The 12,810-nt window shown below is 46.0% G+C and overlaps 1 protein-coding gene across 2 annotated transcripts in view; it reads left to right on the top strand.

Annotated features, from left to right (window-relative positions):
- CCDC136 (coiled-coil domain containing 136) overlaps positions 1–12,810 on the top strand; it is a 46,232-nt gene that overhangs the window by 23,772 nt on the left and 9,650 nt on the right. Inside the window, exons 4-7 of one of the 2 annotated variants that reach the window (XM_061582647.1) lie at positions 4,776–5,150; positions 6,647–6,764; positions 7,885–8,140; positions 9,690–9,821. In XM_061582647.1, coding sequence (XP_061438631.1) covers positions 4,776–5,150; positions 6,647–6,764; positions 7,885–8,140; positions 9,690–9,821 — 881 coding nt within the window. The remainder of the gene's footprint in view (positions 1–4,775; positions 5,151–6,646; positions 6,765–7,884; positions 8,141–9,689; positions 9,822–12,810) is intronic. The other variant, XM_061582648.1, reaches the window with a different exon arrangement.

Here is a 12,810-nt window from a genome sequence, read left to right as displayed (position 1 = left end):
TGGATTCCTGCAGGCTCTATTATGATCCGGTGGGCCTCCCTTGCAGATTTCGAGCTATAGGGTAGAGTGTATACGGGAAGAGGCATTCCCTCAGGTAGCCTGGTCCTGTGCTGTTCAGGATTTTATATGCCATCAACAAAACTGTAAAGCTGGCCCGGTAGCAAATTTGGCAGTCCGCGTGGCTCTTTTAAGAGAGGCGCAATGTGCTCCTGGTAAGTGGCTCCCCTTAGCCACCTAGCCGCTAAGAATAGTTTCCCTGGACGTGGAGGTTTCAATTGGCTCTTATTGTTAATAGGCATTCTTGTGTCAATCTTAAACTGAAGGTCAGTAAATCGCCTTGGGTGACTCCTTACTGAATGTAGGCCAACTTTTAGGCCTTCCAATTCATCTGGAACACGGTTATAATACAGGTATATTTGTGACAGGGCTATGGAACCTCAGTCCTGCATGCGGCCCCTAAACCTCTCTGTCTGGCCCTTGAGACTCTCCCAAGGCCACTCGCCCTGCTTCACACCCTCCTTGCATGTTTTTGCCTGGCTAGAACATGCCCTTGAACTCTGATCAGGCCTCTTGCTTGCCTGGAGGGAGGATACCAAGGGGTTTGTGCAAGGGTGTGTTGGAACTAGCCTACAGGACAAAGGGAAAATCGACATTCATTGCTCCACTTTCATTGCTGTATCCACTGGGGATGGAAAGATCTGCCTATTTCGGTTCTCTCCGTTTCTCATTTTTCCAGTGTTAAATTCCATTCTCTACATTTCTATAGCGATCTCCGATTTTTTAAAAAATCCTCATGAAAACCCCCCATTTTAGTGCAAAGTTCTCCTAATAAACACATTTTTGTAGGCAGTTTTGACAAAGGTACAAATTTTTGCAAGCCATTGCTTATCATAAGAACATAAGAAGAGCCTGCTGGATCAGGCCAGTGGCCCATCTAGTCCAGCATCCTGTTCTCACAGTGGCCAACCAGGTGCCTGGGGGAAGCCCGCAAGCAGGACCCGAGTGCAAGAACACTCTCCCCTCCTGAGGCTTCCGGCAACTGGTTTTCAGAAGCATGCTGCCTCTGACTAGGGTGGCAGAGCACAGCCATCATGGCTAGTAGCCATTGATAGCCCTGTCCTCCATGAATTTGTCTAATCTTCTTTTAAAGCCATCCAAGCTGGTGGCCATTACTGCATCTTGTGGGAGCAAATTCCATAGTTTAACTATGCGCTGAGTAAAGAAGTACTTCCTTTTGTCTGTCCTGAATCTTCCAACATTCAGCTTCTTTGAATGTCCACGACTTCTAGTATTATGAGAGAGGGAGAAGAACTTTTCTCTATCCACTTTCTCCATGCCATGCATAATTTTATACACTTCTATCATGTCTCCTCTGACCCGCCTTTTCTCTAAACTAAAAAGCCCCAAATGCTGCAACCTTTCCTCGTAAGGGAGTCGCTCCATCCCCTTGATCATTCTGGTTGCCCTCTTCTGAACCTTTTCCAACTCTATAATATCCTTTTTGAGATGAGGCGACCAGAACTGTACACAGTATTCCAAATGCGGCCGCACCATAGATTTATACAACGGCATTATGATATCGGCTGTTTTATTTTCAATACCTTTCCTAATTATCGCTATCATGGAATTTGCCTTTTTCACAGCTGCCGCACACTGGGTCGACATTTTCATCGTGCTGTCCACTACAACCCCGAGGTCTCTCTCCTGGTCGGTCACCGCCAGTTCAGACCCCATGAGCGTATATGTGAAATTCAGATTTTTTGCTCCAATATGCATAATTTTACACTTGTTTATATTGAATTGCATTTGCCATTTTTCCGCCCATTCACTCAGTTTGGAGAGGTCTTTTTGGAGCTCTTCGCAATCCCTTTTTGTTTTAACAACCCTGAACAATTTAGTGTCGTCAGCAAACTTGGCCACTTCACTGCTCACTCCTAATTCTAGGTCATTAATGAACAAGTTGAAAAGTACACGTCCCAATACCGATCCTTGAGGGACTCCACTTTCTTTTTTTTTTTTCAATAATTTTTATTCAGATTTTCATAAAACATACAAGACGAAATCATAAAACATTCAAAGACAAAAAACAAAATCAAAAATAGTTAAACAAAAAAAAAAAAAAAAAAAAAAAAAAACAAAAATAAAAAATAAAGAGTAAAATATTGACTTCCCATTTGTCAAAGATCAAATCAGTTATAAGTCTATAATATATAACAATCCTGTCTCTTAAGTCATATTATAAAATCACTTTCCTCCAGTAGTTATCTTACTTAATCATCAAATCTCATAAACATTACTTTATTCTTTCCACAAAAAGTCAAAGAGAGGTTTCAATTCTTTAAGAAATATATCTATCAATTTTTTTTTCCAGATAAGCATATCGATTAATCCATCTCATTACTAATTATGATAATCTTATTGTCATAACCATAGTCAAAATAAACATTTCAATTAATCCATCACATCAGAATCTGTTAGGTTCAGTAATTTCAGTAGCCATTGTTCTATTATCCCTATTAGTTCCATTTTCCATCTTCCATCTTCAGTAGTCTTGTTAAGTCCAGTAATTTCAGTATCCAATCTTCCATTATCAGTATTCCATAATAATCTTGCTGTCAAAGCCATAGTCATATAGTAAGAGTCTGATGGGAATTACCTCTATCCCAAATATTTTCTTGCCATCCATTCTAAATAGGTTGCTGAAATACTGCTGTAAAATCATATCTCTGTTCTTTTTTTCAAAATACACTGGGTCATCTCTTGAAAGTTTTTCCATTGTCACATGGCTGCAGTTAATTCCATAGATTTTCTCTATATTGGGCTCCATCACATCATTCCAGTCCAGAAGATTATCCATGCCATTGATAACTTTATCTCTAGAATCTTCATTAATTTCTTCAGAGATAACATTGAGTTCCAAACAATAGATTTTATTTCTAAAGTCCATAGACTCCAAATCTTGTTCCTGTTCCACGTTTGTTCCAATCTCCGGGATCTCCTCTCTCACAGGGACCCCTGTTCCAGTCTCCAGGGTCTCCTCTCTCACAGGGACCCCTGTTCCAGTCTCCAGGGTCTCCTCTCTCACAAGGACCCCTATGTCTTTAATCTCCTGTGTCTCCAAACAATAGATTTTGTTTCTAAAGTCCATAGACTCCAAATCTTTTTCCTGTTCCACGTTTGTTCCAATCTCCGGGGTCTCCTCTCTCACAGGGACCCCTTCCAGGGTCACCTCTCTCACAGGGACCCCTATATCTTTAATCTCCTGCTTCATTTTACTCAATTCAATTTTCAGCTCCTTACAATCCTGTCGCAGGTTTTGTTTCGTTATCTCAATCTCATCCATTATTTTCTGAAACATAGTTATTTCCAGATTCTCAGCCACTTTCTTAATTGCCATTTTAAAAGAAAAATATAGGAAAACCACTTCTTATTTCAGCAACAATTGGGTTAATACTCCAAACTTGGTGACATCACAGTATAAACAGAGCAGACAGCCTTATCTCTCCATGCTTAAGTAAACAAAATGCAGTTCCCAGGATCGAAACAATTAATGGCGGTCGTCAGGAAACAGATTCGTCAAAATAAAATAGACCAAAAAGAGAGTAGTCTCAGACAATATAATATTCTTCAAAATAAAAATCTGGAATAGAAATCCCTCTTCTGTGTATATCTTTAGAATGCAAATCCAGGACAGCTTTTTGCAACAAAAACAGAGATAAGCTATTAATTAGTGAGTAGCAGAGAGAAGTTATGGCTCCCCAGTGAGATGTCAAAAACCGATCAATCTGGCAAATCTCTTTTAAACAGCAACAATTTAAGTCAAGTAAAAGAAAAATATAGAAAGAAGGGTGCTTGCCTGTTAGTGCGTTCTCTCTTAGAAGACAAGATGAACGTTCGCTTTATCAGATAGAGCTTGTTGTTAAAAATCCGTCCCACCTTCGTCGGCTGGACCTCGTCCCATAAATCAATGAGATCTGGTCGTCCCAACAAAAATAGGCTTTGAGGTTAATCTCTTCGTTTCTCCCTACCCGGGAGAAGTTTAATCAGTCAAAAAAAAAAAAATCTGACTGATATATCTGAATAAGCTTCTTTTGAGGCAGGAGCCCGTCTCAAAAGCAGGCACAGGCTAAGTCACCCTTCCCGGAAGTCGAGGGACTCCACTTTCTACAGCCCTCCATTGGGAGAACTGTCCGTTTATTCCTACTCTCTGCTTTCTGCTTCTTAACCAATTTCTTATCCACAAGAGGACCTCTCCTCTTATTCCATGACTGCTAAGCTTCCTCAGAAGCCTTTGGTGAGGTACCTTGTCAAACGCTTTTTGAAAGTCTAAGTACACTATGTCCACTGGATCACCTCTATCTATATGCTTGTTGACACTCTCAAAGAATTCTAATCATTTCATGCCATTTTGCATATTTTCACTCATGTATTCATTTTTATGCACACTTTCCCCTAATATATGCATTTTTGTCAATGTTGTTTAGTTGGCGAACTGCATTTCAAAATTCTAATAAATGCGAATTTTGAAGGATGGCTGTTTCGCTTCTCATATCATTTTGGAAAGTGCGAATTCTGCTTGAAATGCGAACTGAATCGAAATTCTCAGCCATCCCTAGTCTCTGCCCACCACTGTCATATGGCTGCCAGAGGTCTGGCCAGAAGAGGATGTGGCCCTCTGGCTGAAAACGTTTCCCCGCTCCTGTTCTGTAAGTAATCTAGAGTCCCTGACTTCTCTTTTCCCCCTTGCACCCTTCTCTCTCCCTCCCCCCATCTAGCTCAGATGCGTTCCCTGAAGGACGAGTTTGACTCTCTGCAAGAAGTGAAAGATGTTGAGCTCGAACGCCTCGAGAGGGAACTGCGGGAGACCAACGAGGAGATCCACAGCCTGCGTCTGGATGCGGAGGAGGCTGCCGCCGTGCATGAGAATGAGGTCGCCGGGCTGCAGGAGGAGATTTGCCGGCTGAAAGCTGAGCTGGACCGGGTGCAGCGTGTCCACAACGAGTATGACATGGAGGTCACGGCCTTGCGTGCCGAGATCAACATGAAAGGACCAGGCACTGGAGACAGCCAACCTGCTCCGGAGATGCTTGTTGTCACGCACTTTGACGACCGGCTTTCCAGTGCTTCAGAAGAGGTGGCCAGGCTCCAAGGTACTTTGGGCTGATTTACAGCATCAGTGGTCTTGATGTAACACCCCTGAACTCACTTCATTTACGGCTTGTCCATGTGGTCGGCCAGATTATGTTGAACTACAACTCCTATCATCCTTTACCATTAATGGTACTGGCTGGGGTTGATGGGAGCTGTAGTCCAAAATAGCCGCAGGGTCTCAGGTTGGGACAGGCCACCTTCCCCACCTTGGACTACAGCCCCCATCATCACCAGCCAGCATGGTCAATGGTCAGGGTTGAAGGGAGTCGTAGTCCAATAATGTCTGTGAACCGAAGAATGGGGAAGGCTTCCCTAGAGAAATACCATGACATGTAATTGACCCAAACTCTGGGAAGTATATTTGTGTGCGTATTTTAATTGGGGGTAGAGAGACTCTTTGGTGTATTGCCATGTGTTTTTACAGTTTGGCAGGCCTGTAGGAAATGCAAACTACTGCTATGAGAGTTGTTGTTAAAAACCTTATATCTTTAAAAGCTTTAATGACATCGTTGTGTAACTAGTCTCTTTTACAGCCCTGTCCTCTTCATTTGCACTCCGAAATACTAATTTGTTAGTTGCTTGTCACCCAAAGGTCTCCAAGCGACTTACAACATTGCTAAAAACAAAAATAAATATATCATAGTATAATAGCCAACAATTGCAACAACAAATAAATCCTCCATTTTATTAGTTTGTTTGTTTATTATTTGATTTATATCCCGCCTCCCAGCAGGAGCCCAGGGCGGCAAACAAAAGCACTAAAAACACACGAAAACATCATAAAAACAGACTTTAAAATACATTAAAACAAAACATTTTTAAAAAGCTTTCAAGACATCTTTAAAAAAGGTTAAAAACATATTGTTTTTTTTAAAAAAAGGTTTAAAAACATATTAAAAAGCAATTCCAGCACAGAGGCAGACTGGATTTTCAATAGGGCTTACTTCCAAGTGAGTGTACAACAACGGACTTTGACGTTAAGCATATTGCTATGCCGGCTGGGGCTCATGGGAATTAAAGGGTGACTCTAGATGAGTGTTTATCGTGGGATTAGTGCTCCTCATGCATACATATTTTTGGAGCATCCACACAATGGAGATTGCTCTAGCTGTGGATTTCCTGCTGTGAGCAGGGGGTTGGACTCGATGGCCTACAAGGCCCCTTCCAACTCTATGATTCTATGATTCTACAACATTGTAGGCACCAACATTCTAGCCTTTATCCCCCCCTCCCCTTTAAACTGGATTTGCCCTTTCTGGGGAAAATCCAATAAGTAAACCAAACAAAGAAACCTGTTGGCCACAACCCGTTTGAGAAAGCTCAAGAGCCTGTTTGCAAATTAAGCACCTTTGGTCCAAACCATCCGGCACCAGGCTGGGGGAAGGCTGCAAAGCACCTTCCACTTGAAGGCTTGAATCAGCTGGATAGTCTTAAGAGGTCCTGCTGGGCTGTGGCAAACGGTGCTGTGTTTCATTTGCACGGGTCTGCTTTGCAGAGGAGCTCAGAACCCTGAGAGCCCGGTACCAGGAGCTGAGCGACGAGTACCACATCTTGCAGGAAAGCAACAAGATCATGGTCAATCAGCTGGAGAGACTGGAGGCCATGAAGTACAGGTGAGCCTCACCCTTCCAGGTGTGCACCTGGCGGTGACTGGCCTGTGGCGGGAATGCAAGAGGTGGAGGCTGTTCAGGGAGGTGAGGGATGCTTTCAGAAGACAAATGTGCCTTATCCAAATAAGGAGGGGGAAAGCCGTGCAAGCACATGAAGCGCCCTTATCCTGAGTCAGACGCATCGGTCCATTAAGGTCAGTATTGCCTACCCTGACTGGCAGCTGCTCTCCAGGATTTCAGAGGCAGGGAGTCTCTCCCAGCCCTACCTGGAGATGCTGTTGGGGACTGAACATGAGACCTTCTGCATGCAACGCAGATGCGCTACCACTGACTTAAAGCCATGCACATTTCAAAAGGGGGGGGCAAATAACTTCTGGTGAGAGAGAAGGGCTGGTCATGATCTCAGGGCTGGGGAGCAAATTTCACCGTTTCTTTCCCTGCTCTGGTCCGGAGGGGAATTCCTTCTTCTGAAGCTGTTTTTTCCCTTGGGAGGAAATCCTCCGGCAACCCCAGTGGGGATCTCTTCCCAACGCTTCAGTGGAGGGATTTTCCTCAGGAGCAGAGCAGGAAAAAGTGGAATTCCTTCCCCGAGCCTGATTCTCTTCCAAGTAGCGTCTGCCCACCCCCAGCAAATGTTTTTGATGTTGTGATGGCCATCAGGATGGGTGGCTTTAAAAGAGGGTTAGACAAATTCATGGAGGACTCTCTATAGCTATCAGCCACAATGGTTATGGTCTGTCTCCTCTATTGGAGGCAGCTTTCTGGAGATTTTCTGGAAAACCCACCAGACTGTGCACAGTGGTCACTGCCCTGCCCCAAAGCTCTGCCCCCCCTTCCTGATGGGAGTTGTAGTCCAAGACATTTGGCAAAGGGCCACATCTCAATGGCAGAGCATCTGCCTGGCATGCAGGAAGTCCTAGATTCGGTCCCCCGATGGCATCTCCAGGTAGGGCTGTGAGAGACCCCTGCCTGAAACCCTGCAGAGCTGCTGCCAGCCAGTGCTGCCAGTACTGAGCTGGATGGATGAACGGTCTGACTCAGTATAAGGTAGTATGCCGATGACATCCCCTTTTCGCCGAGAGTTTTGCGTCCTTCTCCCGTTCAGCCCATTTTCCTCTAACAGATCCAGAAGCAAGTCAGATGATTCACCGTCCCTCGATTCGGATTCCGAGGGGAGCGTGGACCACCGCCACTCCACATCCCGGCAGACGAAGATCCACACGAGCGGCAGCGTCTCCTTCAAGTCTATGGAGATTGTGGGGATGGCGAGTGACGCCAACGCGGACGAGAAGATGTCGAAGCCGGAGGAGGAAAGCGAGTGTGAGCTGCGCTACCAGCTGAAGATGGAGGAGGAGAAAGCGGAACTTGTCCACGCGCAAGTACGGAGAGCGGGGGTGGGAATCAGAGCAGGCTTCCTGTGCACTAGAGCCCTCTGCTGCTTATAAATGGCACCCTACCCCGCCCCCAACAATGACCCCTGGAAGAATAATTTGGTGAAGGATCAGGGAGGGGGCAGATTCTCACAGGCCGTGTAGCATAGCAGTTAAAAGCATGAGCTGTGAATCGGGATGTCCTGGGTTGTTCTTTAAGGAGTGCCTGCTCAGGGCCCTTCCTCCAGACTTTGGGTTGTCGTCCACTAAGTCCTACTCAGAGTAGGCCCACTGAAATTAATGAAGTTAAGTTAGTCACCTCTATTAACGTCAGTGGGTCATCTCTGAGTAGGACTAGCATTGAATACCCCCTGTCCTTTTTATTGAGCATTCATTGTGATTTCTGCTCATGACAGCATGGGGGCTCTTATGTGCAATCCCTCTTTCAATACTGTGTCTGCCTGCAAAGGACGGGGGGCCATCATCCGCTCTGTTTCCAGCTGGGACATGTCTTGGACCTTCCTGCTGAAATCCTGTAACCTTTCACTCCACAGATGTCCCAGGTTTTTGTTTTGTTTTTTTCTTTGTCCTGCTTTTGTTGCACCAAAGGGTAAGAGACCCCCCCCATAGTAAAAAAGCAGAGGAGAGCATGGCTCACCCCAGGGGTGGGAGGCCTCAGGCCCAGGGGGGCCAAATGTGGCTTCTCTGTCTGGCTCTTGGGATTCTTCGCAGGTCACGCCCCTCCCCAGCCCCTCACCCTCACCCCAGGCTGTACCCCTCCTCAGCCCAGCTTCACACCCTCCTTGAGTGATTTTCCCTGGCTGGGGTGTGTCTCTGCACTCTTCCTTCCTTGGATGCAGGACTAAGAAGGGAGTTTTGAGTGTGTGACGAAACCAGCCTACCCTACAAAGGTACAATTTGCCTTCATTGCCCCACCTCCTTTTGCTTCTGGCCCCTCCCACCACTGGCATGTGGTCCCAAAAGGTTGCCTGAAGGGATTGCGGCCCTCGGGCTGAAAAAGATGCCCCACCCCTCATCCACATGGTCACAAGCAGAAGGAAGATATAAGAGAGTGAAGACAGATCGTGAGGTTCAACACATAGCTCAGAGATCTCTTGAAATCTGGGTGACCACGGTTTTGGTCGAATCGAGGAGGGAATTGTCAAAGATGAATGTCTAAAGTCTTGAGAAAGGACAGCAGAGTCAAGAACTTTGAGAGAGAGGGGGAAGAAAAGGGATAAGGCAATAGTTGGAAAGGTGAAGGGGCCCTAGGAGGGGTTGGGAGAGAGAAGGGCAGACTCAAAAGCAGAAAGGAGACCAGACCTTGAAGAGGCAGAGCAGAGCATTGGCTGGGGCTGATGGGAATTGTATTATTTTATTTATTACTTCTTTATTAGATTTATATCCCGCCTTTCCTCCCAGCAACCTCCGGAGGGCACCAGGTTGGGGAAAGCTGGCAACCATTCCTGTATGTCAGAAGAATAGGCTAAGGAATGTTTGACGACGGGCACGGCTTGATGCTCGCTCCCCCTCTGTGCCCTTCTTTTTGCCCTGGCAGTGTGACCAAGTCCAACGCCCTCGGCGCGGAACAGAAGACAGGCACCAGCTCGGCCCCAACGAGTGGGAAGTGAGGGCCCCAGAGCTAAAAGCAGGAGAGTCTGCAAGAGGAGGGAGGGAGGATGGAAATGAGGTAGGAATGGAGGAAATGCTGTTGGTAAAGAATTGGACAAGCGCCTAGAGAGAAAGCGGGGGGAGCGAGTGAAAAAAATTATAAAATAGGATTGAGCAGGGCAGAGGGCGGCATCAGGCCAGCTCCTGCCCATCTGCTTCAGCTCTGCATTAGCAGTATGGAGAACATTCTAGTGTCCTACCTTTCAATGTTGTTGTAAATATTTGTGAAGTGTAGGAGTCTTCAAAGGATGGCTGGGCTTGGTAGCCAAGCATCCCGTTTTTACCTGCCAGCTGTGAAGTCCTGTCCAACCATGATAGCGCAACAATATTATATACAGTACATTTATTAATACAGACATTGTTTGATGAAGGTTATATACCTCACAGAGGACACTCAAGGCACTTCCAGATGACCTGTTTATTGAGTGTTCAACCTGATTTGTTTGCAGGGAGATCAGATGACGAGCACTCCTTCTGATTGGTTTGTGGAGAGGTTAGATGACATCGTGTCAAAGCAAGTGTCATTCCACACTTTCCTGAGCATTTTCCCGTCACTTTCCTTATTTTTTAAAAAAGTAGATCTTTGGGGGAAGTTGGTTTGCTGCGAAAAAGCTCCCAATCAACTGTAAATGTGCCATCTTAATTTACCAGTATGTGATTGAATCCCACCTGAAAATAACAACAGTCTGGTAGTGCCCCTCTACGCATCTACTCATAAGTAACCCTCCCCTTGAGTTAAATGGGACATACTCCTAGGTAGGTGTGCATAGGACTGCAGGCCTGATCACCTCAAGGAGCTTGCTCCTGAGTAGACGTGTATAGGATTGCGCTGTCGGGGTTTATAACAGGTTGATGAACACATGAAATGTCTCTGCTTTGAATCAGTCATTAATTCCCCAGCTTTTAACAAGCCCCCCCTTTCCAATTTTTAGGACTATTCTCTCCCCCCGCCCCCTTACTATGTGTTTAATATAAGCTTGAACTTTAAACAACATTGACACTTGATTTCTGGTGGAAACCTCAGAATGGGTGGAGGGAGAGAAGTGAATTGTGGCCTAATAAGATTTAATTTTTTTGTCAAAGAAATATTATTAGAGTTTAAGGAAGAATGACCAGGTTTTTCCCCTCCCCCCATTAAGGGGTCCTGTAGTACCATAAAGGCTAACATTTTTTCCAGGTGTGATTGCAACCCTCTGCATAGTTTCTTGGGAGTGAGCTCCATTGGAATCAGTGGTGCGTGTTGGTTAAACTTGCAAAACAGTGAGCTCTAGTAAAAGATATTCAGCTGGCTGAAAGGTCCTGCTTAGGGTTGCCAGGTTCAATCCCTGAGACTGATCCTGTGTCTTTAGGAGAAGAGAAAGTCAGCCAAGTGCAGGTGTTCTTGCAACCCTGTAATGGGAAAAACCACAAGGTAAGGTCTTGTGTATCTTTAAAAGTTGTGCAGGGGGAATGGAGAATTCCACCTTGTGGTTTTTCCCATTACAGGGTTGCAAGAACACCTGCACTTGGCTGACTTTCTCTTCTCCTAAAGATACAGGATCAGTCTCAGGCCCTGAACCTGGCAACCCTAGTCCTGCTTGTGTGCTTCCCAGAGGCATCTGTGAGCACAAAATGCCAGACTTGATGGGCCATTGGCCTGATCCGGCAGGCAGGCTCTTTTTTATGTTCTTAAACCCTTAGCTTCTAAGGCGGAATGCCAGCACTCTTACCAAGGAATCCTACCACTGAAATTGCTCACCTGAAGCAGGTATCCCATCAGTTACGAAAGAATACTAGAAGAGGGAATTGAGCTCTACCCTCCATTCTGCCCCCCCGCCTTGTTTTTAATGAGTCCTGTGCCTGCTCCATTTGGCGAGCATTGATAAGACAAGGTGTGTCCATCTGTGGTGGAAAGCCGTCTATAAATACTGGGAGTAAATAAATACTAGCATAACTGAACAGGTATACTCCCAAGCAGGGGTCAAATGCAGCCCGTTAGTGCTCGCTGTCTGGCCCTTGAACCTCTCCCCTAGGCCACACCCTCTTTCCATAGGGCACACTCCCTCACCAGCCTTGCTTCACATCCTCTTTTGAGTGTTTTGGCCTAGCTAGAATTTGTCCCTGACCGCTCTGATGATGGCCCCATCTGCACTATACGTTTGAAGCAGCATTGTACCACTTTCAACGGTCATGGCTTCTCCCAAAGAATCCTGGGAACTGGAGTGTGTGAAGGGTGCTGAGAGTTGCTAGGAGACTCCCTCTTCCCCTCACACAGCTACAGTTTCCAGAGTGGTTTAACAATCCATTCCTCAACACTGGGAATTGCAGCTCTGTGAGGGGGAATAGTGGTCTCCTAATAACTCTCAGCACCCTTAGCAAACTACAGTTCCCAAGATTCTTTAGGGGCAGCCATGAGTGTTTAAAGTGGTATAAGAGTGCATGCATAGTGCAGATGGGGCCAAGGACTCTCACTTGCCTGGACAGACAATAGAGAGGGGTTTGTGAGTGTGTGGAGAAACCAGCCTACTGTACACAATTTACATTTCTGGCCCCACCCACTTTTGCCTCTGGCCCCACCCACCACTGGCACTTGGCCCTCAGAAGTTTGCCCGGAAGGGAATGCGGCCCGCAAGCCATAAAAGGTCACCCACTGCTGATATAAATGCTACTTGTCATTTAGTGTTATTGTTATTGATTTAACAGGACGCCCAACACCAGTTCCTAAAGATCCTTTGTGGAACCATGATGGTTAACCCTGCTTGAAACCCACTACGGCAGAGGGAGCCAACGCTGTGCCCTCCAGATGTTGTTGGACAGCAGCTGCCATCATCCCTGACCATTGGCTATGCTGGCTGCTGGGCACTGGAGTCCAACAACATCTGGAGGGCACACCACGTTGACATCTGCATGACGGCTTGTGCCACAGATGTGCTATCGTACTTTTCTTAAATGATTCCAGGTTTGCAAACAGATCCCAGGATGAACTCTGGGTCTTGAACCGGCCTTTCCAGCTCTGGCTGGCACACAAC

Source organism: Rhineura floridana, chromosome 8, assembly GCF_030035675.1.
Source record: "Rhineura floridana isolate rRhiFlo1 chromosome 8, rRhiFlo1.hap2, whole genome shotgun sequence".
Classification (NCBI taxonomy): Eukaryota; Metazoa; Chordata; class Lepidosauria; order Squamata; family Rhineuridae; genus Rhineura; species Rhineura floridana.
Note: the sequence above shows the minus strand (reverse complement) of the source record. Positions and strands in the feature narration are given on the sequence as shown.